General features: G+C 39.4%; 2 protein-coding genes across 9 annotated transcripts in view; one reads left to right on the top strand and one right to left on the bottom strand.

Moving 5' to 3' along the window:
• RPA1 (replication protein A1) overlaps positions 1–18,089 on the bottom strand; it is a 47,854-nt gene extending 29,765 nt beyond the window's left edge. The window contains exons 1-4 of the mRNA XM_082443513.1: positions 17,933–18,089; positions 9,164–9,214; positions 7,626–7,704; positions 6,868–6,976 (exon numbers count right to left, since the gene is read on the bottom strand). Coding sequence (XP_082299639.1) covers positions 6,868–6,976; positions 7,626–7,704; positions 9,164–9,214; positions 17,933–17,965 — 272 coding nt within the window. The 5' untranslated portion in view covers positions 17,966–18,089. The remainder of the gene's footprint in view (positions 1–6,867; positions 6,977–7,625; positions 7,705–9,163; positions 9,215–17,932) is intronic.
• A 147-nt stretch (positions 18,090–18,236) lies between these two features.
• SMYD4 (SET and MYND domain containing 4) overlaps positions 18,237–24,316 on the top strand; it is a 37,065-nt gene continuing 30,985 nt past the window's right edge. For 3 of the 8 annotated variants that reach the window (XM_082443439.1, XM_082443443.1, XM_082443441.1), the window contains exons 1-2: positions 18,239–18,511; positions 19,378–19,523. In XM_082443439.1, the coding sequence (XP_082299565.1) occupies positions 19,390–19,523 (134 nt within the window). In that variant the 5' untranslated portion in view covers positions 18,239–18,511; positions 19,378–19,389. Of the gene's footprint in view, positions 18,512–18,561; positions 19,112–19,377; positions 19,524–24,316 lie in introns of those variants that run through there. The other 5 variants (XM_082443442.1, XM_082443440.1, XM_082443436.1 and 2 more) reach the window with 4 other exon arrangements.

Genomic DNA, 24,316 nt, shown 5'->3' with positions numbered 1-24,316 from the left:
TGCTCAATACGTGCTTGAACAAGAATGTCACAATCACGTTCGTATTTTAAAGAGGACTGCAACATGAAGGAGTCTGAGGGGAACACAACTGGAGGCAGAGGGAACAACAGAAGGAAGAACTGACGGGGCCTGAATTAGCATAGTTGAGATGGACATTAAATATAGTAGATGGGAAACTCAATTCCCTGGTAGTCCAGCGGTTAGGACTCCGTGCTCCCACTGGAGGGAGGACAGGTTTGATTCCTGGTCGGGGAACTAAGATCCTGCATGCCACACAGCGCAGCCAAAAGGAAAAAAAAAAAAAGAGTAGATGGTCTGGAGCAATTATTTAAGCAATAATAAGCCCAACCTCATTGTGATGGATTCTTTAAATGGTCTGACTGCTGTATTTTGGATTTTCACATGCAATTGATCAGTTTGTGCTACCTTTATCAAGTTTTCATATCAAGGTTATATTACTTCAATAAAATAAGCTTGAAACTATCTGTTTCTGAATATTACATACAGATTCACTATAAAAACTCTCTGATAGATATTTAGTGGTATTTTAACTACCTTCCAAAAGTATCCAAATTTTGGATAACATAGAAAAATGGAAGGCTTATTATCATTTAGCATTACCCTAATACCAAAACCTAAGAAAAAACACACGAAAAAACCCCACTAATTTTATTTTGTAATATCCATACATCCTAACTAAAATATCAGCAAGATGAATCCAGCAGCACATCAAAAGAATACACCAATATCAACTCACAGAAAACACAGATGACAAGGACACATTACAACTTTATAAAGATATAATCAGCAAAATCCAGACTGTGGGAAACGGTGCATGAGGATAAAGTACAAATGACCTGGTTTCTTCAACAAATAAACACTAAGGGAGGAAAAAAGATATGGAGGAGGAACTAGATTCATAGAGACTTAAAAGAACTATCAACCTACTGCAGTGTGAACTTTACTTTGGATCTTGATACAGACAAATTAATTACACACACACATGAATAGTTGGAAGCTGAACAGTGACAGAGTATTTGATATTTTAGGTGTAAAAATGGAATTTTTAAAAAAGAATTACTACCTTTTAAAGATATATACTAAAATATTTGTGGAGGAAAAAATATGTCTGAGATTTGCTTCAAAATTACAGAGGAGGGTAGATGTGGAAGGTATTTAGATAAAACAAGATTGGATATCAAGTGATAATCTGAAGACAGATAACAGTATAGGGATTCACATACCATATTCTTGAATGGACTTAGTATCAAATACTATGTAAATTTACTGCAGTTCTTTGTATTCCGACAGGACTTTTGTTTTTTTTTTTTGATACTTGAAAGAATAAACATGGAAGAAGAATAATAAATATGGAAGAATAAATACAGAAAAACTACCAGGTGGGCTTCCCTGGTGGTGCAGTGATTAAGAATCTGCCTGCCAATGCAGGGGACACACGTTCGAGCCCTGGTGTGGGAAGATCCCACATGCCGCGGAGCAACTAAGCCCGTACACCACAACTACTGAGCCTGCGTTCTGGAACCCACGAGCCACTACTGAGCCCGCATGCTGCAACTACCGTGCGCCTAGAGCCCGTGCTCCACAACAAGAGAAACCACCGCAATGAGAAACCTGAGCACCACAACTAAGAGTAGTCTCCACTCACCACAACTAGAGAAAGCCTGCGCACAGCAACAAAGACCCAACACAGCCAAAAATAAATAAACTAAAAAAAGAAAAAAAAAAAGAAAGAAAAACTACGAAGAAAATTTGGGGGGAGAAAAAGTAAAGGAAGACATCATCTGTAAGTTACTAAAATATTCTACAGATGATACTTTACCTGGAAACACTATGGCAGATGTAATTATCTGTGTTGATGAAGATGTGGAGAAACTGGAACCCTCATACATTGCTAGAGGGAACGTAAATTACTGTAGCCACTCTGGAAAATAATCTGGCAGTTCCTCAAAAATTTAATCATAAAGTTACCATTTGACACACAATTCTACTCCTAGATATATATAAAATAAATGGAAACATGTCCACACAAAAACTTGTACGCAAACGTCTACAGCATTATTCACAATAGCGAAAAGGTGGAAACAACCCTAACATCCAAACGACTAGATAAACAAAATGTTACATATCTATACAATGGAATACTATTTGGCCATAAAAAGGAATGACGTACTGACATGTGGTACAACATGGATGAACCTTGAAAATATCATGCTTAGTAAAAGAGGTCAGCCACAAGGGACCACATATTATATGACTTCATTTATAAGAAACGTCCAGAATAAGCAAATCCTATAGAGACAGAAAGTAGATTAGTGGTTGTCTAGGGCTGGGAGGATAGGGAGTTTGGGGGTGATATCTAAAGGGTACAGGGTTTATTTGGAGGGCAATAAAATATTCTAAAATTAATTGTGGTAATGGCTGCACAACTCTGAATATAGTAAAAACTATTTTACACTTTAAATAGATGAACTGTACGGTATATGAATTATATCTCAAGAAGATGTCACCAAAAAAAAAAAAAAAGAAAGAAAAAACAAACTCTGGCACTGACAACGGGACTAGACAAGCAGATCAAAGGAAAAGATGGCAAACAGAACAGAGTCAGATAAATGGAATACTAGTCTCTCTTTATCTGTTTTTGTCACCAACCATCAACTCTCCACACAGCTATGAAAATAATCTCTTGGAAACTAAAAAACTTAAATCAGACTGTACCAATACTCCCCTGCTCGAAAGCCTACAGCTTCCCATCACACTTAGAATAAAATAAACTCCTTACTGTAAGCCTTCCATGATATGGACTATCCATTTGGGAAAAATTAAGCTAAATTCCTCCTTCATACCCTATATAAAAGGGTATATAGGGTATCAACTATACTTCAATAAAAAACAAAAATCAAAACCTTAAATAACTTAAAATAATCCCACTGCTTTTAAAACTAAAAAACAAAACAAAACCTCAGATGAACCAAAATCTACTTTAAAAAATCCACAGAATGTCTGAAGAACTAAGAAGTATTTTTAAATAACCCAGTCAGGAAGCTTCCTAAGCAAAATACAAAATTCAGAAGCCATAAAGAAAAAAATGGACAAAACTGACTAAATTTTTTAAAAATTCTTTAATTCCACAACACAAGACACCATAAACAGTCTATAAAGGTAGACTACAAGGTCTAATAAAGAATTAGCTAACAAAGAATTAATTGATATCGCTGATTTACAAAGCACATCCTCCACATCTCCCTGAACACACACACGCAAAAGACAAAGTATATCATCAAAAGCTATTCAGAGAAAAAGTACAAAGCGTAAGTATATGAAAAGACACTTGACCTCACTGACGGGAATTTATTATTTTATATATCTATTGTTTTCCTTTTATAATACAGAAATTTAAGTTAAAATAATGATGACTGGCAATTATTTTTTAAAAATCAGTAATATCTGCTATGTTGACAAGGTTAAGGGGAAACAAGTAATTTTTCCCCCTAAAAACAGGTTTATTGAACACATACCATAAAATTTATCCGTTAAAAGTATAATTCAGTGGTTTTTAGTATATTTACAGAGTTGTGCAAGCATCACCACTACCTAACTTCAGAACATTTCTACCACCCCAAAAAAGAAACCCTGTGCTCCATGGCAGTCACTCTCCATTCCCCCACCACTGGAAACCACGAATCTAATTTCTGTCTGTGTATTTGCCTATTCAGAAACAGGTACTCTTACACAAGGCTCCTGAGTATGTTAATTGGTATACTTTCTACAACAGACGTCCTTTGATCCCCACAGCTCCTAAGAAATAACAGCATGAGCATGTAAAGATAAATGTACAAGGATGACTGCTAAAGCACTGTTGGGAATAAACCTAAATGACCATCAAACCTAACTGACCGTCAAGGTAAGGAATAAACCTGGTCGTACACACACAGGTTCTCAGCAGAGGCAGGAAGGAACACACGGCATGCAGCCATGCTGAGGCGGTGAAATAAGGCAAAGCCCACGGGAGTGGAACTCCACCCCAGACTGGAGTGAATGGAGCTGGAGGTTTAGTACTCAACCAAAGCAAAGCTCTCCACCTTCCCCTATACCATGCCCTAGAGGAGAGAAAAGTGGCTAGAAAGCACCACTCAAGCACTCCAAGGTAGCCTGGAGTGGAAGATAACAGGTCCCAAGTGGGAAGGTTGGCAAGGGGATGTACCTAGCCTAGACTATGTCAGAGCAAATGAAGTCTGGACAGAACTGTCCACATTAAGCATGAACAAGATAAAAAGAAATGACATAGCAACAATGTAACACACAACAGTGTATAAAAATAAAAGGAACAGAAGAGGCAGAGACAATTAACAATCCCATCTAGAGGAAAGCATAAGCCAAGAAAGGGAATACTTCCCAAGTGTGGTGTGCAAAATAAGACTAAGAGTTCAATAAAAGTCAAAAGATGAGATGAAACAAGAGACTGAGAAGAAAAGGGAGCTTGAAAAGTTAAGGAAAAAACAGAACAAAAGCAGTATCATTATACTTCTCATACTTAAAGTATAAACATCAAGGAACAGAACAGAGAAAGCTAAAAACTGAACTATAATATATAATATGTTGGAAAATCTTCAATGAATCCAATGCATGCATTAGAAAAAAGACTAGAGCAAACTGAAGACATACATGGAGAACAAAGTTATCCTGGAACTCAAATGAAACAGAAACATAAGTAAAAACTGGAACTCAAATGAAACGAAAAGATCATTAAGGAATAACTGAACAATCTCAACAAAAAGACAGATCTAACTCCTAACTGCAGACTGAAAGGGCACCATGCACCGGGGGGGGGGGGGGGAAGGAACCACTGACATTTGAGACATAGCCTGGTTAAGTTACTGAACTTGAAACAAAGAATTCTTCCATCTAACCCACAGAATCCATTCAAGTTTCATAAATTGCCTTAATGATATGCTTAATAGCAATAGGATCCAGTTCAGGATCACTTGTTATATTTAATTATATCTCTTTAGACTCCCTGAATCTGGAAGGATTCTTTTACTTTCATGCTTGAAATTTGAAAATCAGTTATTTTATAGAATGTCCCTCAATTTACCTGAGGCTTCCTCATGATTAGATACAGATTATGCATCTTTGGCAAGAATATAATAGTACTGATGCTATGTTCTTCTCACTGCATCCTACCAGGTAATACATGACTTCTGTTTGTCCCATTACTGGTAATGTTAACATCAATCATTGGAATAAGGTGCTGTCTGCCAGCTTTCTCCACTGTAAGTTGCTTCTTTTCCTTTTACAATTAATAATTATGCTCTGGGGAGGTACTTTTACCCTATAAATAACTTGTTCCTCCATCAAATTTTTACCACTTGTTTCAGCATTTGTGGTAGGCTAAATGACCACCCCCAACCAAAAGATATTCAAGTCCTAATCCCTGGAACCTATGAATGTTACCTTATATGGCAAAAAGGGACTTTGCAGATGTGATTAAACTAAGGATTGAAGTGGCAATTTTATCCCAGATTATCCGATGGGCCTTAAAAGCAACCACATATCCTTCTAAGAAGGAGGCAGAGGCAGACCTGGCATAGACAGAAGAAGAGATAATGTGACCATAGAGGGAGAGATTGGAGTGATGCAGCCGTAAGCCAAGGAATGCTAGCAACCACCAGAAACTGGAAAAGGCAAGGAATGGATTCTCCCAGAGCTCCCAGAAGGAGCCGGGCCCTGCCGACACCATGATCTCAGCCCGGTGAAACTGACTTCAACTTCTAACTTCCAGGGAAAATAATTTCTGTTGTTCTAAACCACCAAATTTGCAGTAATTTGTTACGGCAGCCACAGGAAGCTTACATAGCACCTATTAATGTTTCCTGCCTGAATTAATACTACGACGGTTGCCAAATGGTGATTTTCTAATTCCATCAATCCATTTACATTTTTACATGGCATTCTATTGTAAGAAAAATCTTTCTGTTCCCCACCCCCCGTATTCATTTATTCAGTATGGACTTACGAATTCTTATTTTATTCAGTAGGTTGCAGTCTGTTACTATTTATTTATTTACTTACTTACTTACTTTCAATTAATTAATCATTTATTTATTTATTTGGCTGCGCCGGGTCTTAGTTGTGGCAGGCGGGATCTTCGTTGCCGCGTGCCCGATCTTCGTTCCGGCATGAGGATCTTTTAGTTGCAGCATGCGGCATCTAGTTCCCTGACCAGGGATCGAACCCAGGCCCCCTGCACTGGGAGTGCAAAGTCTTAACCAGTGGACCACTGGGGAGTCCCTATTTTTATTTCGACTTTTAAATTGCCCTAGATTTGGCAAATATGACTCTGCTAGCCAACAAAAAACGTCATATTTCAGCAGTGGTTAATCAGGTGTGAATAACAGTTCTGTTCACCACTGTATCTCTAGCATGTAGCATCTTGTAGGTATTTAGCATACTCTGTTGGCTGAAGAAAGCGTTTACTATGAAAGATTCAAGACTGCAAAAAGGGCAGTGTTACATAATTAATTATATCTTCTTTTGCCCTAATAAGTGATCCCATTTCATTAAAAGATACTTAAAAAGAGAATCCTAAAATCAGTGCTGCTGAAGAGATTAGAAATAAGAGTTCTGCATTCGGCTTTAATTTCCTGCTGTGAAACTTCCAGTTCGGTTCCATATTTTTCTCCTTTTGGTGCCACATTTTAGTTGCCTGAGTTCAGAACTCAATAGTTGTAAATTCTTAGCTGAAAGCTTTTCGACTTCTAATTGAATTTTGGCATCCAATGAACTTCTCTGTTCAAAAATTAGTCCCATTATACAACACAATAGAACAGAAAAAAAGATACCACATACCTTCCATCTTTCAGAGTGTTCACAATAAATCGGTTAATCTGGCAAATACAGTTGCTAGACAATCGTTCTTCCTCAACAAGAGGGTTCAACTGTGTTGCCAACATGAAAGCTGAAAAGCACAGAGATTACTTCAGTCTCTAAAACATTTCAGTCATGACAATCTAAAAGCCGATCATACCTGTACCAGCAAAGAAAAACAATGCCTTAAATATTAAAACTACTCAGACTCTGCATAGTGAAAAACAGTATTAATTTGATGTGCATTAAACAGCTGCTGCTACTCTGAAATTAAGTATTTCTTAAAGTGCCCCAAATCATCTTTTCCATCATTCAGGTTTCATGACAAAGACTAAAAAATCTTTTCTAGGTCCTTCACCTTGTGACTAGAGGTAGTACGTATATACTCTGCAAATTCTCTCCTTTCTCCCTGTAAAGCTTCCAACACAGAAATAAAACCCCAAAAAGACAAGTATAGGACAGCTAACCAATCATATTCACTAAATGTCAATATCATCCTAAGGGAAATTAATCAAAGAAAGCACAGAGCACCAGTTAGACAAAATTAATTAAGCCAAGTGGCAGCTTTCCACTCGACCCAGTCTATTGTTAGAATGCTCTCTGCCAGCTGCAATTCTGTCTTTACGAAAGCAGAGCCAAGCCAGTGTAGACTTCTGGAATGCTCCAATTACTGCAATCAAAGTGTTGGGTGCACTTTTATTATTTAAATACAAATTCCTAGATTTATACATCATACGTACAAGACAGAGTATTCAATCCATCACTCATAAGCAGTCGATAACGGGGTGGATTATTCCCTGTAGCAATGGGACGGATGTTCTAGGAGAGAAAACATGATTCATTAGCCAGGTTGTCTGCTCAGTCCCCAGGGATCAGTAAACTTAAGTGGCAGGAGAGTGCGTTCGCCATAGTTCAACACAATTGAACTGCTTGCCCATTCTCTTGACACCTAAATCCAAGTAAAAGAAAATTGGATTTGATGATTCTCCCACCAACCTCTCTCTACTAACATTAAACACAACATAAACGAGAATAAAATAGGTTGCCAATACTCTTCTGTTCTCTCTCCCTTAACTCAAATTTGATTGAAAATTAATTTAAAACAACATACAATAAGGCACCTAATATATGTATGGTACTATGCAGGAAACATGATAAAGATACAAAATGGAAGAAAAAATCCTTGCCCTGAAGAGGCTTACAACTGGGGTGGAGACGGAGGCAGAGAGACATAGCAGAGGTGTGCACATAATGACAAGACATTTATTCCAGCTTGAAGGAAATCAGAGGCAGCTTTCTGAAGAAAATGAAATACGAAAACAGCCTTAAGACGACTGGCAGGGAGGGACTTCCCTGGTGGCACAGTGGTTAAGAATCCGCCTGCCAATGCAGCAGACACGGGTTCAAGCGCTGGTCCGGGAGGATCCCACATGCTGGGAAGCAACTAAGCCCGTGCGCCACAACTACTGAGCCTGCGCTCTAGAGCCCACGAGCCACAACTATTGAGCCTGTGTGCCACAACTACTGAAGCCCGTGCGCCTAGATCCCGTGTTCCACAACAAGAGGAGCCACCGCAGTGGGAAGCCCATGCACCGCAACTAGAGAAAGCAAGCACGCAGCAACGAAGACCCCAACAACAAAGACCCATCACAGCCAAAAGTAAACAAAATTTTAAAAAATAAAATAAAATAATAAAACTGGGATATTTGCCTTTAAAAAAAAAAAAAAGATGACTGGCAGGGAGTTTGGGAGTAACAGGGAGACAGATCATCGGGCTTACTGACTCACAATCTGCAAGTATGATCCAGGATTCTGCTCCTATTGATTTTTAAAATTCTCACTAAAATTTGAGACCTCCTTAAATGAATGATAGGGTTAATGAAGAATTTTAAGCAGACAAGTTCCTTTCAGGTAGATCTCTCCAGAGGCCATATGTAAGGCAGATTTGAGCAAGACAAACCCCAGGGCAGAAAGACAACCAAGGAGGCAGAAGTAATGATGCGTAGCGCTACAGTATCCACCAACTGTGGAAAGAACAGAAAGGCAAAGCCTCAAATGTGAACCTCCAAAGGTCAAACTCTGGCTAACACAACATTAAAATAAAGCCTGGTTCCTCTCTCAGAGTTACAACATGGACTGGACTATTTTTGTGATGATGAAGAGAATTTTGTAAAGTGGACACGTTTCCTAAAGTGGACTGTATGTCCTCTATCAAATGTAATTTATAATTATATGTAAGTTTAAAAAACGTTTGACATAAAAATATGTAGGTACTCACAATGACTTGGAGAATGGGTTTTATGGCTGTATCTCCCTGTTGCATTATGGCCTGAAAAAGTAAAAACAGATGCTTATGAGATAGGCACTCAAATCATGATTAAAACTTGACATATTTTTAATTTGGTGTCTGGAATAAACCACAGATGACATTATTAAAAGATCCTTTTCAGAGCTTATCATTTGAAAATCTACTTCAAGTTTTATCACTCTGCACAAATCATAAAATCATAAAAGTGGGATTCATACTTACGACAAGGATACTACATCTAAAAAGCTGGCATCGCATATGTACTCATTAGTCATAATAGCACATTTATGTTCCTACACTGCCCATTAATACAGAATCAAACAAGTAAGTACAGCAAATCCTTAAAACAGAATATTATGCAGCCTTAAGAAGATGTTTCTAGGGACTTCCCTGGTGGCGCAGTGGTTAAGAATCCACCTGCAATGCAGGGGACACGTGTTCGAGCCCTGGTCCAGGAAGATCCCACATGCCGCGGAGCAACTAAGGCTGCAAGCCACAACTACTGAGCCTGCACGCCACAACAAGTGAAGCCCGCGTGCTACAACTACTGAAGCCCACGCGCCTAGAGCCCGTGCTCCGCAACACAAGAAGAAGAGAAGCCACTGCAATGAGAAGCCCGTGCACCACAATGAAGAGTAGCCCCCGCTCGCCCCAACTAGAGAAAGCCTGCGCGCAGCAACAAAGACCCAACGCAGCCCAAAAAAAGAAAAAAAAGAAGATGTTTCTATACCACTGGTTGCCTCTTGTGAGAGGAATTGGGTGATGGGGGACATGTGTGGGAGGCAGACCTTGCACTGCATCCTCTTTTATACTTTTTGAATGTTAAATCTCATGACTCTATTAGCAATTATAAAAATAATTTCTAACAAAAGCAAAATAACTATTAATCAGGCTTTTAGTTCGTTTTTAAAAAGGCATCATTTAAAGGTAACCATCAGAAAAACTAGCTAGCTAAAACTCATTGTCTGACGTCTGCTTTTGCCAATGCTGAAATAAGTGATACCAGACTAGCTCTTCCAACCATAAACTAAAAACTGGACAAAAATATATAAACTGTTTTCAAATACCAGGCAACAGGTAGCACAAGACTGTGATCCCTGAAAGGAAAACAAATGAGTTTCTGCACAGAGGCACTTTTGGACCATAGCAGAGCGAAGGGAACCCAAGAAGAATATGGCAGTCCTGCTGAGCACAGATCAGTTTGGGGAGGTGAGTTATCTGGACTTCCTGGAGGCAGAGTACCCGACAGGAGGGAGCTACATAGAGAAAGAGCTTCAATAACCTATGCAGGGGTTCCCTTGAGTTTTTGGCTGAATTCTAAGTTGTGCATACACAGAATGAGGTGCCACAGGCCAGGTAAAGATTAGAGAACTACAAGCTGAAAAATTACTGGCGCTCACCCAGGCTAGAATACATTTGAGTTCCAATTAGCCATTTGAGTGGAGGGAACTCAATAAACACCTGGTGCATTCAGTAGAAACCCCAGAAAGGCCATGCTTTAGAAACAGACTAAACTATCCACAAAGTAAAAGCTACTCTAGACCCACTACAGTCTCAAAGGGCTCAGCTGATCTGCAAGTAAGTTAACAGTCTGCCAGAACAACTCAATATTCTCTATACACATAATCTAGACACTGAACAACGTATTGTTCATAATGTCCATTGCCATCTGGGGTCCCAAGACCTTTTCAGAGGGTACATAAATTGAAAACTATTTTCATCATAATAAACAAGCTTTTGTCCTTCTCACTCCCGTTCATTGAATACAATGAAAAACTGGCTGAAGGACTAATAAAACTTCATACTATTACCACTTATGAATGTCTACTGGATGAAAAATCAGTAATAGAAATCACAGCAGTTCCACTTTCTAATAATAAAGTAACTTGTTGAATTAAAGAACAAGATACATCATGAAGACTGAGTTAATATCTCTTCCGCAGAATTCTACTTTTGCCTTACGAATGGATGAATAGATAGATGTGGCTGGACTGGCTGCTTTGCTTGTATTCATCTCGTATCAGCACCAACTAATCATCTAGTAAGATCTTCTTTCATGTGAATGCTTGACAACAAACACAGACTATGCTGAAATACTCAAAGTGTTGAATCACTTTCAAAACTCATGGTTTATCCTGAAACAGCTGTGTTGACATTTGCACTGATGGTGCAAAGCAGTGGTAGGTAAACTACGGGTGCCTTAGCCGAGTTACTATAGCAGTCGTCACTGTATGCTTCACTGCCCTGAACACACTGGGGAGGGGAGTTTCACTAAAAAAAAAAAAAAGAAAGAAACTTGAAGAAATAAAATTATTTATTACATTAAATCTTAACCTTGAGGACAAAAAAATTTTAATATTCTATGCAACCATACAGAAAGTATGCCAAAGTACTTCTGCTGAAGTACGGCTGCGGCCTTGAGGAAAAGCACTGCTACAACTGTTCGAGCTGCAAGTTGAACCGGCCGTTTTTTTCTCATGGAACGTCATTTTAACTTGAAAGGGCAAACGACAAACTGTGGTTTTTCAGACTTGGGAATTTAGTGGATATCTTCTCAAAAATAAAGTGAGACAATTAACTGTATTTGTTGCCAATGATAAAAGAGTTTTCTAATGAAAGTCAGGACTTCTGAAAACCTGTATTCACCAGCTTCCTAATACTTACTGACTTTTCTTAATTAAATCAGTAATGATGTTAATAAGCATAAACTTTTGTGATATAACAAAATATACCAACATTTGAAAGATCTGTAAAATGCAATGAACCAATATTTTCCAAATGACTGAAACATGGTGTTACAAATAATGCATAAGTAAAAGATCTATTCAAAATGGAAGACAGGCCAAATCTACATTCCAACTAACCTTTAAGAAACTACCATTTGCTGAGTTTTGATACAGTATTAAAGGAAACCTGATTTTCTATTCAAAACACTTCTGACACCAAATGTGTGGGTTTTCCATATGAAGCAATTCTCTGCAGACACCAACTGGTGTCTCACAAGTCAACTTAATTTTGACACTAACTACCCAGAATTAGTGTAGGCCCCACAGGTTAAGGGCTCAGTCCCACAAGACTGTCCAAGTGCCCACTTCATACACTAATCTCAAGTAGTGGGTCCCCAGGTGACCCAGTTTACACTTCTATTTGACTTGGCTACAAATTGTGGGGACTTCCTTGGAGTCCCTCACAGAACTCAGGGAAACACTTTACTTAGTATTACTGGTATATTATAAGAGAGAGTCAAAAGGATACAAACAAAAATCAGATGGAGAGGCACGTAAGACAAGGTCTGGATGGGTCCCAAGCACAGGAGATTCTGTTCCTGTGGAGTCTGGGGTGTGCCCCCTCCCAGCATGTAGATGTGTTCACCAAACTAGAAGCCCTCTGAATTTTGTTGTTTAGGGATTTTTCTGAAGGCCCCATTACATAGGCATGATTGATTAAATCGTTGGCTATTGGTGATTAGCTCAATCTCCAGCCTTTATCCTGTGGGGTGAGGTGTAGAGCAGAAAGTTCCAACCCTTTAATCACATGATTGGTTCCTGGCAATCAACCCCTGTCCTGAAGCTACCCTGGGGCCCACCAAGAGTTAGCTCATTAAACTTCAGGTATGGTTGAAAGGGGCTTATCATAAGTAACGAAAAAAGCTCCTCCCACCCTATCACTCAGGAAATTCCAAGGGTTTTAGGAGTTCTGTGTACCAAAAAATGGACAAAGACCAAACATATATTTCTTATTATATTACAAGATCACAAGGATCAGAAAAGAAGCCTGAAAAGGGTATTAAAATACTCCTCCTTTTTCCAACTACATATTTGAAGCCAGATTTCCTCCATATAGTTCGACCAAAAAAACCATATATCCATATACTGAACGCAGAAGCTGGTATGAAAATCTAGCTGTCACATCTTCTAGTAAGCCAGATATTAAAGCAATGTGCAAAAATGTAAAACAATGTCACTTTTCTATTTGTTTTGAACTATATAACTGTTTTTCCTAAAACATGTTATTTATGTTAACAGATGAGTTTATTACTATTTTAAATGAATAAATATTTTTAAAATATCTGTTATAATTTCAAATATGGTAAGGGAGATATAACCCACAAAAACAAAAGCTTTTGGCAGGGGGGGCGGCGCTCAATGATTTTTTACAAATGAAAGGTATTCTAAAATCAAAACATTTGAGAACCACTGTGCGACCGAACATTTGTGTCCTGACCCCACCTCCCAATTCATATGTTGACGCTCTAACCCTCAGTGTGAGAGTATGGAGAGATGGGGTCTTTGGAGGCAACTACTTTCAGATGAGGTCACAAGGGTGGAGCCCCCATAATGAGATTACTGTCCTTATAAAAAGAGGAGGAGGGCTTCCCTGGTGGCGCAGTGGTTGAGAGTCTGCCTACCAATGCAGGGGACACGGGTTCGAGCCCTGGTCTGGGAAGATCCCACATGCCGCAGAGCAACTAGGCCCGTGAGCCACAACTACTGAGCCTGCGCGTCTGGAGCCTGTGCTCCGCCAACAAGAGAGGCCGCGATAGTGAGAGGCCCGCGCACCGCGATGAAGAGTGGCCCCCGCTTGCCGCAACTAGAGAAAGCCCTCGCACAGAAACGAAGACCCGACACAGCCATAAATAAATAAAAATAAATAAATAAAAATTAAAAAAAAAAAAAAAAAAAAAAGAATGAAAAGCCTCAGATTGGGAGAAAATATATGTAATGCTTTTATGTAACAAAAGACATGTCCAGATTAAATAAAGAATTCTTACAACTAATAAGAACACGTCCCAATTTTTTAAACAGGCAAAAGATACAAACAATACACTTCACAAAAGAAGGAATACAAACAGCCAATAAGCACATGAAAAGATGCTCAAGATCATTAGTCATCAGCAAAACACAAATTAAAATCACAGTGAGATACCACTACACATTCACTAGAATAGGTAAACCTAAAAAGACTGACAAAACTAAGTGTTCGTGAGGAAATGGAGCAAACAGAATTCTCATAAACACTTTGGAAATAGTTTAGCAATTTCTTATAAAGTTAAATGTTCAGTTATCACATGACCCAGCAATTGCACTCCCCAATATTTATCTCAGAGGAATTAAAATATATTTCCATAAGAAGACTTGTATATAAACGTTCATAACACCTTCATTCATAATAGCCAAAAAGGAAAATAACCCAAATGTTCAACAGGTAAATAAACAAGTTGTGTTTATTCATACCATGGAATACTATTGGGCAATAAAAAGGTGCAAACTACTGAAACAACATGGATAAATCTCAAAAATCATTTTGCTGAAAGGAAGAAGCCAGACACAAAGGGTACATATTATTTGATTCCATTTATATGACGTTTTAGAACAGTCAAAACTGACCTATAGTGGTAGAAACCAGAACCCAGAACAGTGGTTGCCTAGGGTAAGGGCAGGGGATGGGAAAGGAGCAGATTGGGGTGGTGTATACATTTGTCAAAACTCATCAAACTGCATATAGTTTGATGTATTACAGACTGATATAGTTTGTAAACAATATGTATTATAGCTTTTGTTACATGTAAATCAAATTGAACTTCAGTAAAGGTGGTTTTTTTTTTTTTTAAAGGAACAGAACTGGGGGAAGGGACAGGTCAGTAATTTCATCAAGCACCTTTCTGTTTTATTTGATTCTAAAACCAAATACATGTAGTACTTTATCATTCTTTTAAATTTATTTGTGTCATCATAAATAGTGAATATAAGACTTGCTCTTCTGGGACATATAGCATGATATATACACTTAAGACAGAACTGACTTAAATTTTCCAAATTAACATTGCTAATAAAAATACAAAGCAACAGTGGTGATCATTTTGTAATGTACAGAAATATCAAATTACTATGTTGTGCACCAAGAAATAACACAGTACTGTAAGCCAATTATACTTCAAAAACAAACAAACAAATGAACAAACTTATAGAAAAAAAGAGATCAGATTTGTGATTACCAGAGGCAGGAAGTAGAAGGAGGAGGAACCGGACAAACGTGGTCAAAAGGTACAAATTTCCAGTTATAAGATAAATAAGTACCAGGGATGTAACATACAACATGATTAATATAATTAACAATGCTATATATGAAATATAATTAACAATGTTATATATGAAAGTTATTAAGAGAGTAAATCCTAAGAGTTCTCATCACAAGAAAAAAAAATACTTTTTTCTTTTTATTTTGTATCTATATGAGGTGATGGACATTCACTAAACTTACTGTGCTAATTGTTTCATGATGTATATAAGTCAAATCATTATGCTGTACACCTTAAACTTATACAGTGCTGTATGTCAATTATATCTCAATAAAACTGGAAGGAAAAAAATACAAAACAACAGAATGGAATGGTTCAGAGCACATGTTCAAACCTCACCTCATGCACAAATTACTTAACTTCTCCGGACTTCAGTTACTTTATCTGTAAGATGGGGTTAATGATAAAAATCTACTTTACAGGGTTACTGTAACTACTGACTATAATAAAGTATCTAGCACATTGGAAATGATCAAAAGTATTCGTTTCCTTCCCCTTTCTTTGTATTACCTAATTACTCAAGATACAAATGCTATTAGTTCTATTTACCACAATAGTTCCACGTATAATCTCTTATGTTAGCTCTTGCCGAAAATGCACTATTTGTGTGTTAGTGCTTACCCTTTGGGGTCTATGTCTTTTGAACTAAAATATTACCTGCTTTAGCTGATAAACAAACTTGACAAAGGTACTCTACACTCCTTCACCACAAACACACACACACACAAATTTTCCTCATCATTTACGAACAAAACCTAAGTGATACTTCACCTAACACTGGAAATATGTTTCCTAAATTTTGAATATGGCAAAAACTAACTCATCAAATTATTTGAAAAATACCAGTCACTTTCCTTGAAAGTGAAGAACAATTCCTAATTTGTCTTAAAGATACAAGGTAGCAGCTATAAAGTAAACAAGGACTACAATTTGCCATCACTTCTCGGGGTTATTTCTAACTTATTAAAATATTCACTCAACTCTGCCAACTGTTCTTCCCCATCCATCTCTGTCCCTTTCTTTTCTCTGCCTCGTGCAATTAGCAAACATTTATTGGGCACCTAAAACTTGCCAGCAGTCCTTCCGGTATTGGGGAGACTATGTTGAGCAAAAAAAGACGTAATTTCAGGCCTCAAAGAATTTACAATCCAGTGGAGGGAGACAGAAAGTAACTGATATGAATCAACTAAACAACATATAAACGTAAGATCACATCTGTGATTATTAATAATAGGTAACATATAATGAGCATTTATTATGTATCAGGCATGGACTAAGCACTTTAAATTAATAGCTCATTTAATCGTCCCACTAACCTTAGGCAATAGGTACTAGGTATGATTAACCTCATTTGACAGAAGAGGAAAGGCAGAGTTTAATATCGTGAACAAACAGGAATTAGTGGTTGAAAATAAAGGGATTTAGCCTAGCAAGGGGAGTCAAGGAAGGCTTCTCTGAGGAAGTAACTGAGCAGAGACTTGAAGGTTACGTTAGTCAGCAAGGGGAGAATGAACAACCACCCAGGCAGTAGGCACAGGTTAAAGAATGTCCAAAGCCCCTGTGGAAGGCAGGAGTATGAAATATACCCGGATTTAAATTTAAAAAAAAAAAAGGAAAGGCTGGAAAGGAGGAAAGAACTGGTGGGAATATGCTATGATGGGAATGGCAGGAGGAGGGTTATGCTGGGTAGAAGTGAGAAGGCCAGGCAGAAACAATGGTGCCAGTGTGGATAGAGAAGTAGATGCATTTAAGAGATATATGTGGAGGTAAAACACACCAGACTTGGGGAGGGACTGGACATCCAGGGTGACTGAATGTGTAGCAAGAATGATTCCACAATTTCTGGCTGGTATAACTTAATGAATAATGGTGCCATTCATCCAGACAGGGAACGGTAGAGGCCCAAATTTAGAAAGATAATGGATCTGCTTTGGGACATGTTGAATTTAAAATGTTTTTGAGATATCAAGTACGCAGCTGAGTACTCTTCGGAGTAAAGGTGGCTCCGGACACAGAAATTTGTGAGCAATTGACATATAGATGGTAATTTGATTGTCTCGGGAGAAGAGTCAACAAAAATTTACAGAGATCTCCAAATAAGACGGGGAAAGACAAGCCAAGCTGAGCCACAGAAACCGAAAGAAGAGGGTGTTACCAAAAGAAAGCGATGCTCAATAGTCAAACGCTGCTGAGAACTCGAGTAAATTTAACTCTCAAAAGTGTCTGTTGGATTTAACAACCTGGAGGCACTGCTGACTTCAGCCAGGGTTACTTCTATAGTGATCAGGGGAGTGACTGATTGGAGTCTGTTGAAGGGTTAATGGGAGGCGAGAAAAAGAAAGAACTGAAAACTGACAACTCTAGGAAAGTTAGGCTGCGGATGGGGGAAGGGGAGGAGAAAGAGAGTGGCTGCGGGAGAGAGATGGGCGAAAATCAACAGTTTATTTTGTTTCATTTCCTTAAGCAGGAAAAACATGAGCGTGTTTAAAAGACGATGGGAAAAATGCTTTGAGGAGTGATGATTCTAGGGAGTCACCCGGCGGTTCCTCCCCGGCCCCCTATGTCTCCTCCTCCCGTGTTCTCTTCCCCTTCTCCACCCCGCACAGCCCCAGGGCCCACAGCCACCCCGGCCCGCGCCCGGCTCGCAGGCGTCTCCTCACCGCAATGGCCCCCTCGCTCAGGTGGCCCACCATGGTTCCGCCGCCACAACTCCAGCTCTCCGACTCCCCTGCAGCCCTGGCTTTACTCCAGGGAACCCGCGCGCTCCAAAGCGATTGGCCCCAGGACCTGCGTGCACCGGGAAGGCCTCCCGACGTGCGCACGGCACGGGGGCGGGTTTAGGAGCCGAGCAGCCACTTCATTGGCCGAGGCGCGGCGGGTGGCCCACGTGACTCACCGGAGCCCAGGTCCGGGGCCTAGTCGCTGGATTGCGGGGCCAGGGGGCGGGGCGCGGAACCGCGGAGCGCGCGAAGCGTGGTGCGCGAAGCGTGACGCGGTCGCAGCGAAGGGCGCGGAGAGGACGAGTTCCGGCAGCTTTCCGAGCTGACTCTCGGAAACGTACCCCACTCGGCCTTTGGTGGGCAGACACTGACTGGTAGCCCAGAGGAGTGGTAGAGCTGTTGCCATAGTAACTCTGCTACTAGATGTAGTCAAAGCATTGACTTGCTTCCTTCAGCAACCCAGAGTTGAACTCCCGCAGGTTCCAGACCCTGAGCTTGGCACAGTGGGGATCTCTCAAGGTAAATAAGACCTGGTCCCTACCCTCAGAGGAGAGCACAGTCTGTCGAGGGAGTTTCTGCTGTGAGGAGCACTAACTCAAGGTAGACGTGGTTTGGGCCCCAGGAGAGACACAAAGTGTGCTGCTATCACAGGTGGAAAAATCAGGGAAGGCTTCCCGGAGGAGATACCATTTGAACTGGGTCTTGAAGAATGTTTGGAAATTTGCCAGGTGGACTCCAAGTGAGGGTAGGGCCCATGAATAGTCTTTGTAAAACCTAGGGAGATGAATAGCCTGGCAAGCTGGGGATAGCTTTGAGTAACTAGGATAGTAGGGTACAGAGGAGGAAGTGAGACTTGAGCATTAGAAAGTAAGCCAAGAGTTAAATAATGAAGGGTTTGTACTGGGCTTCCCTAAATGCTAGGAGGAGCATTGATGAATTTAAGGCAGAGTACTGACATCTGTCTCAATGTGGAGGATGGACTGAATTTGGAATGGGGAAGTGGGGGGTCTGAGGGCGTGTAGACTAGTTATGACACTCCAGAAAGAATGCCGGACAGGAAATGGTGCGGGCTTGAACTAAAGGAGTGACCTGGGGATTGAAAAGAAAAAACTGAACTGGGTAAGAGTTCTGATTCATCATTGTATAACCAGTACCTAGTATGATGCCTGGAACAAAGTAAGCTTTCAATAAATATTTCTGAATGAAGGGATGTTGAGTGAATTGGGGTGAGAAACAATAGATGCTTCCTCAGCATGTAAACAACTATAGGAAGAGACCACAAGAATTGATTTTGTTGCTTCATGCATGCTTGAATGAAATCTGGACTTTCTAGAATTGTGCATTTGTAGAAATCCGAATTCCTTATTTTCTTATTCATTTTTTAGATTTAAAGTAGCATGGATCTGCCCGTGGATGAGTGGAAATCATACATACTTCAGAAGTGGTCTTTGCTCCCCAAGTCCATTCAGGTTACAATTTCTACAGCAGAGACTCTAAGCGATCTCTTTCTTCACTCATCTTCGCTTCTTCAGTAAGTGAGTGGAAGCTTTAACCAGGGAAATTTTGATGCGGAAAACGTTGTCTTTTGTGATTTGCTCTCAAATTATATCTTTTTTTTTTTATAAATTTATGTATTTATTTATGTTTGGGTCTTCGTTGCTGCGCCTGGGCTTTCTTTAGTTGCATTGAGTGGAGGTTACTCTTCCTTGCAGTGCGCGGGCTTCTCATTGCAGTGGCTCCTCCTGTTGTGGAGCACAGGCTCTAGGCGCGCAGGCTTCAGTAGTTGCAGCACACGGGCTCAGTAGTTGTGGCACGCGGGCTCTAGAGTGCAGACTCAGTAGTTGTGGTGCACAGGCTTAGCTGCTCTGTGGCATGTGGGATCTTCCCAGACCAGGGCTCAAACCCGTGTCCCCCGTGTTGGCAGACGGATTCTTAACTACTATGCCACCAGGGAAGCCCATCAAATTACATCTCTTTTTGATGGAAGAGTTACATTTAGATTTTTATATTTTGGGGCATTCAACAGTTCTTGCTGTTTACACAGTTCTTTCTAACCTACTATTATACAACAGGTAGGGATGCTATTTAGCTTTCTCGGTGTCAATATTATGTTTCAGTAATCAGTGCCTTGCTGTCGTCACTAGGCTCTGCACCTTGCTGTATCCCAAAGGATATAGTGGAGATTTACTAGCTGCACATAGAAATTCATGAATGCTCATATTTGGAAGGAACGATAGAGGTCATACGGTCTAACACCAGTAGTTTTCAAACACTCTTGACTACACTCTTCAATAAGAAATATATTTTACATCACAACCTAGTACACACATACGTATATAAAAAACTGAAACAGGGGACTTCCCTGGTGGTCCAGTGGTTAAGACTCTGTGCTTCCACTACGGGGGGCACGGCATCCATCCCTGGTCGGGGAACCAAGATCCTGCATGCCGCGGCGTGGCCAAAAAAATAAAAAATAAGTAAATAAAAAACTGAAGCAGGAGTTTCCCAAACTTCATTCAGTGAATTTTTATTGAACATCTGTTTTGTGCCAGCCACTGTGCTCAGTGCTTAGTAAACAAAAAATACATCATTTAAAAAAAATAGACAAAGATCCTTACCTTTGAGGAGCTTAATTCTAGCAAGGAGGCACAGCCAATAAACATCATAAATAAATAAAATATATAGTATGTTAAAGGTGATAAATACAGTAGAGTAGACAAAAAGGAAAAATTGAACAGGGTAGGGGAAATAGGCAGTGCCGGGAGCGAGAGTACAGATTGTAGTATTAAGTAGTATAGTCAGATATGCCTCATTGAAAGAGTGAAAGTGGAGCAAAGTCTTGGAGATACAGGAGTTAACTGAGTAGATATCTGAGAGAAGAGCATTCCAGGCAGAGATCCTAAGGTGGGAGCGTGTCTGGCATGTTTAAGCAACAGCAAGCTGGATGAACAGCTAGTGGCGGATGAACAGAGTAAGCCAGAGGGAGAGTGGTAGGAAATACCATCAGAGAGGTAATGGGACATGCTTGGGAGTTGGGGAAGAGCAGGTGGCACAAATCGAGTTGACCCTTTCTTAGTGCCTTATCTTTTTACCCTGAGTAGGAAGTTATTGCAGGGTATAGTAGGCAGAATTCTAGAGATGCCCCCCGCTGCCACCACGCCAGCATTCTGGTCCCCTGGTTACTCAATCCTGGTACCCTGGTTACTCAATCTAACATTAACCTAAGCACTGCTGGGAAGGGATTGGGCTGATGTAATGAAAGCCCCAAGCCCCCTGACTTTGAGAGATAATTACTGGGTGGGTGTAACCCAATCAGACCAGACCTTTAAAAGCAGAGAGTGCTTCCTGGCTAACAGCCAGCAAGGAAATGGGGACCTCAGACCTACAGTTGGAAGGAACTGGCTTCTGTCAGTTCTAAACTCAACATCCTGAATGAGTTTAGATATAGATTCTTTCCCAGATCCTCTCTATAAGAGGTCACCTTGATTTCAGCCTTGTGAGACCCTAAGCAGAGAGACCAGGCAAGCCCACCTGGACTTCTGATCTACAGAACTGAGGATAATAAATGGGTATTGTTTTAACCTGCTGAATATGTGGTAGTTGTTACACAACAATAGAAAACTAATTCACAGGGTTTTGAGATAAGAGTGATACGATCTGATTATATTTTAAACAGATGTCAGCAAACAACAACCCACAGGGTAAATCCATCCCACTGCCTGTTTTTGTGTGGCCATCAGCTAAGAATGGTTTTTACAGATAAATATTTGTAGTCGATTTGATGATCGGGAACATTGGCTTTGAATCACAGTTTAGCAAAATGGTATCCATTTTTATTTTTTTTTTAATTTTATTTATTTATTTATTTATTTATGGCTGTGTTAGGTCTTCGTTTCTGTACGAGGGCTTTCTCTAGTTGCGGCAAGTGGGGGCCACTCTTCATCACGGTGCGCGGGCCTCTCACTATCGCGTCCTCTCTTGTTGCGGAGCACAGGTTCCAGATGCGCAGGCTCAGTAATTGTGGCTCACGGGCCTAGTTGCTCCGCGGCATGTGGGATCTTCCCAGACCAGGGCTCGAACCCGTGTCCCCTGAATTGGCAGGCAGATTCTCAACCACTGCGCCACCAGGGAAGCTCTACTTTTTAATTATAGCATTAGTTAGACCTCTGATGCAATGTTGAATAGTAACAGGCATTTAGGACATTGCTATAGGTTTATAGTATATACCCTTTATCAGTTTAAGGAAGTTGCGCTATATTGTATCATAAATAAGTGTTGAATTTTATCAGTCCTTTTTTTGGATATATTTTGGGAGGAATGATCCTTTTCTTATTCCACTTTAATCTGTTAAGGCAGAATTGACATCAGTAGATTTACTGAAGTTGAACTGTTTTGGATAATAACTCTGGTTATCATATAATTTTTTTTTTAACACAGGGCTAGATTCAATTTGCTGAGGTTATTTTTAGGATTTTTATATCTATGTTCTTAAATGGTATTAGACTATATATTTTTTTGTGTGTGCTCTATTCATCACCTCTTGGTATCAGGGTTATGATAGCCTCATAGCATGAATTGGAGAGCTTCCCATATTTCTCTATGCTCTGAAATAATTTATATAATGTAGGGATTATTTGATTCTTTAAAGCTGGTAGAAAAATCCTGTAAAACTATGTAGACCTGGTACCTTATTTTTTTAAAATATTTATTTATATATTATTTATTTATTTATTTTGGCTGCACTGGGTCTTAGTTGTAGCATGCGAACTCTTAGTTCCGGCATGCATGTGGGATCTAGTTCCCTGACCAGGGATCAAACCCGGGCCCCCCTGTATTGGGAGCACAGAGTCTTACCCACTGGACCACCAGGGAAGTCCCTAGACCTGGTACCTTATTACATGGAAATAGTTTCCTTTTTTAGTTTATTTTTTATCAGAATAATATGCATATAGTGTAAGAAGTCAAATAGTACTTCAAAACATATAAAGAAAAACAGCAACTCTCACTTACTCTTCCCCATTTCTATTCTGCAAAGACTGATACTTAAAATCATTCTGTTTCTTCCAGCATTTAATTTCATGTTACTAAACAGTATGCTAATATTGCTATTTTTGAATTTTTAGTTTTAGTTGCCAAATGTAGCTCTCTTACCCCCAACTCACATGTATATACTTTGTTTTTCCCTCATTCTATCATCATAACTATACTATAATTTATAATATATAACCAGTAGAATATGATACTGGTTAAACCAGTTTTCAACATGTATATCATTATGTCTATGTAAATATCATATGAACCACAAAGTATACTTTGAATTACATTTCCTTTCTTGTACAAGTCTTGTTTTCCCTGAAGTTAATAATTGACTCTATTTTTATTTGTTCTGTATATCTCTCACTACTTCATCCCCAAACTTCTCTACTTAACAAGTTAGTTCCAAAGAGCTGTTTGTAAAACTATTCAATCTAAAATGACCAAAAAAGATTTAAATTTCTAATCTCCATATGTTTGCCCAGTAAATGAAAGTATGAATTGGGCCTTTAAAGCTTAAAGCCAGGCATACACTCTTCTTTCTTGCCACTTACAGTCTTTGAGGAATGTTTTCCCAGATTAGATGCGTTTTGTCCATATCAAAGACCTTTTGAGACAAGTGGACCTCTCGCATTGATAATCTACAGTGTCCTAGGGAATCCGTAACAGACTCAGTATCCGCACTCACTGCCTTCCTATTTGTTTTGATTTTACACTGATTCAAATGGAATACTTTGTTTTGCCAGAAATCAAGGAAATGCTCAAAGACTAACGGATTTAAGTAAAAAAAGAACATAGGAGCCAGTCTGAAGAGGTTTCCATCGGCCAAATTTAGGACAATATGAGCATCAAAAAGTATAATGATGGTAATGGTTTATAAGAATGAATTTTTTTAAGTCCATGGTGATACTCAAAAAAATACATAAATAAGTAAAAGGAGAAAAGGGGGAAACATTTGTCTTTACAGAAAAATGCTAATTAATAAGTTTAGAAATAATGATAGAATTAGAAAATCACCATTTTGTAACTCCCAGTGTAATAAGTGATTCTGGCAATAATCGTCAATGGATGCTCAAAACATTAGAAGAAAAATCACTGGGAAACAGGTTATTCACATGGTCTCAAAGTATGGCCCCATAGATTACTTATTAATGTTACGTATTACAAGGGGAAAGTTATCTTTATATTAGAGAAATCCAACAGTCACCACTTTAACCAAGTGACCAAACAACATCACCAGTAGTGATGGGACTGCCTGACATGTGTCTCCTGGTTTGAAACAACAAGAAG

This window comes from Balaenoptera physalus, assembly GCF_965194825.1.
Source record: "Balaenoptera physalus genome assembly, chromosome: 20".
NCBI classification, from domain to species: domain Eukaryota; kingdom Metazoa; phylum Chordata; class Mammalia; order Artiodactyla; family Balaenopteridae; genus Balaenoptera; species Balaenoptera physalus.
This window is presented reverse-complemented; position numbering and strand designations above follow the sequence as displayed.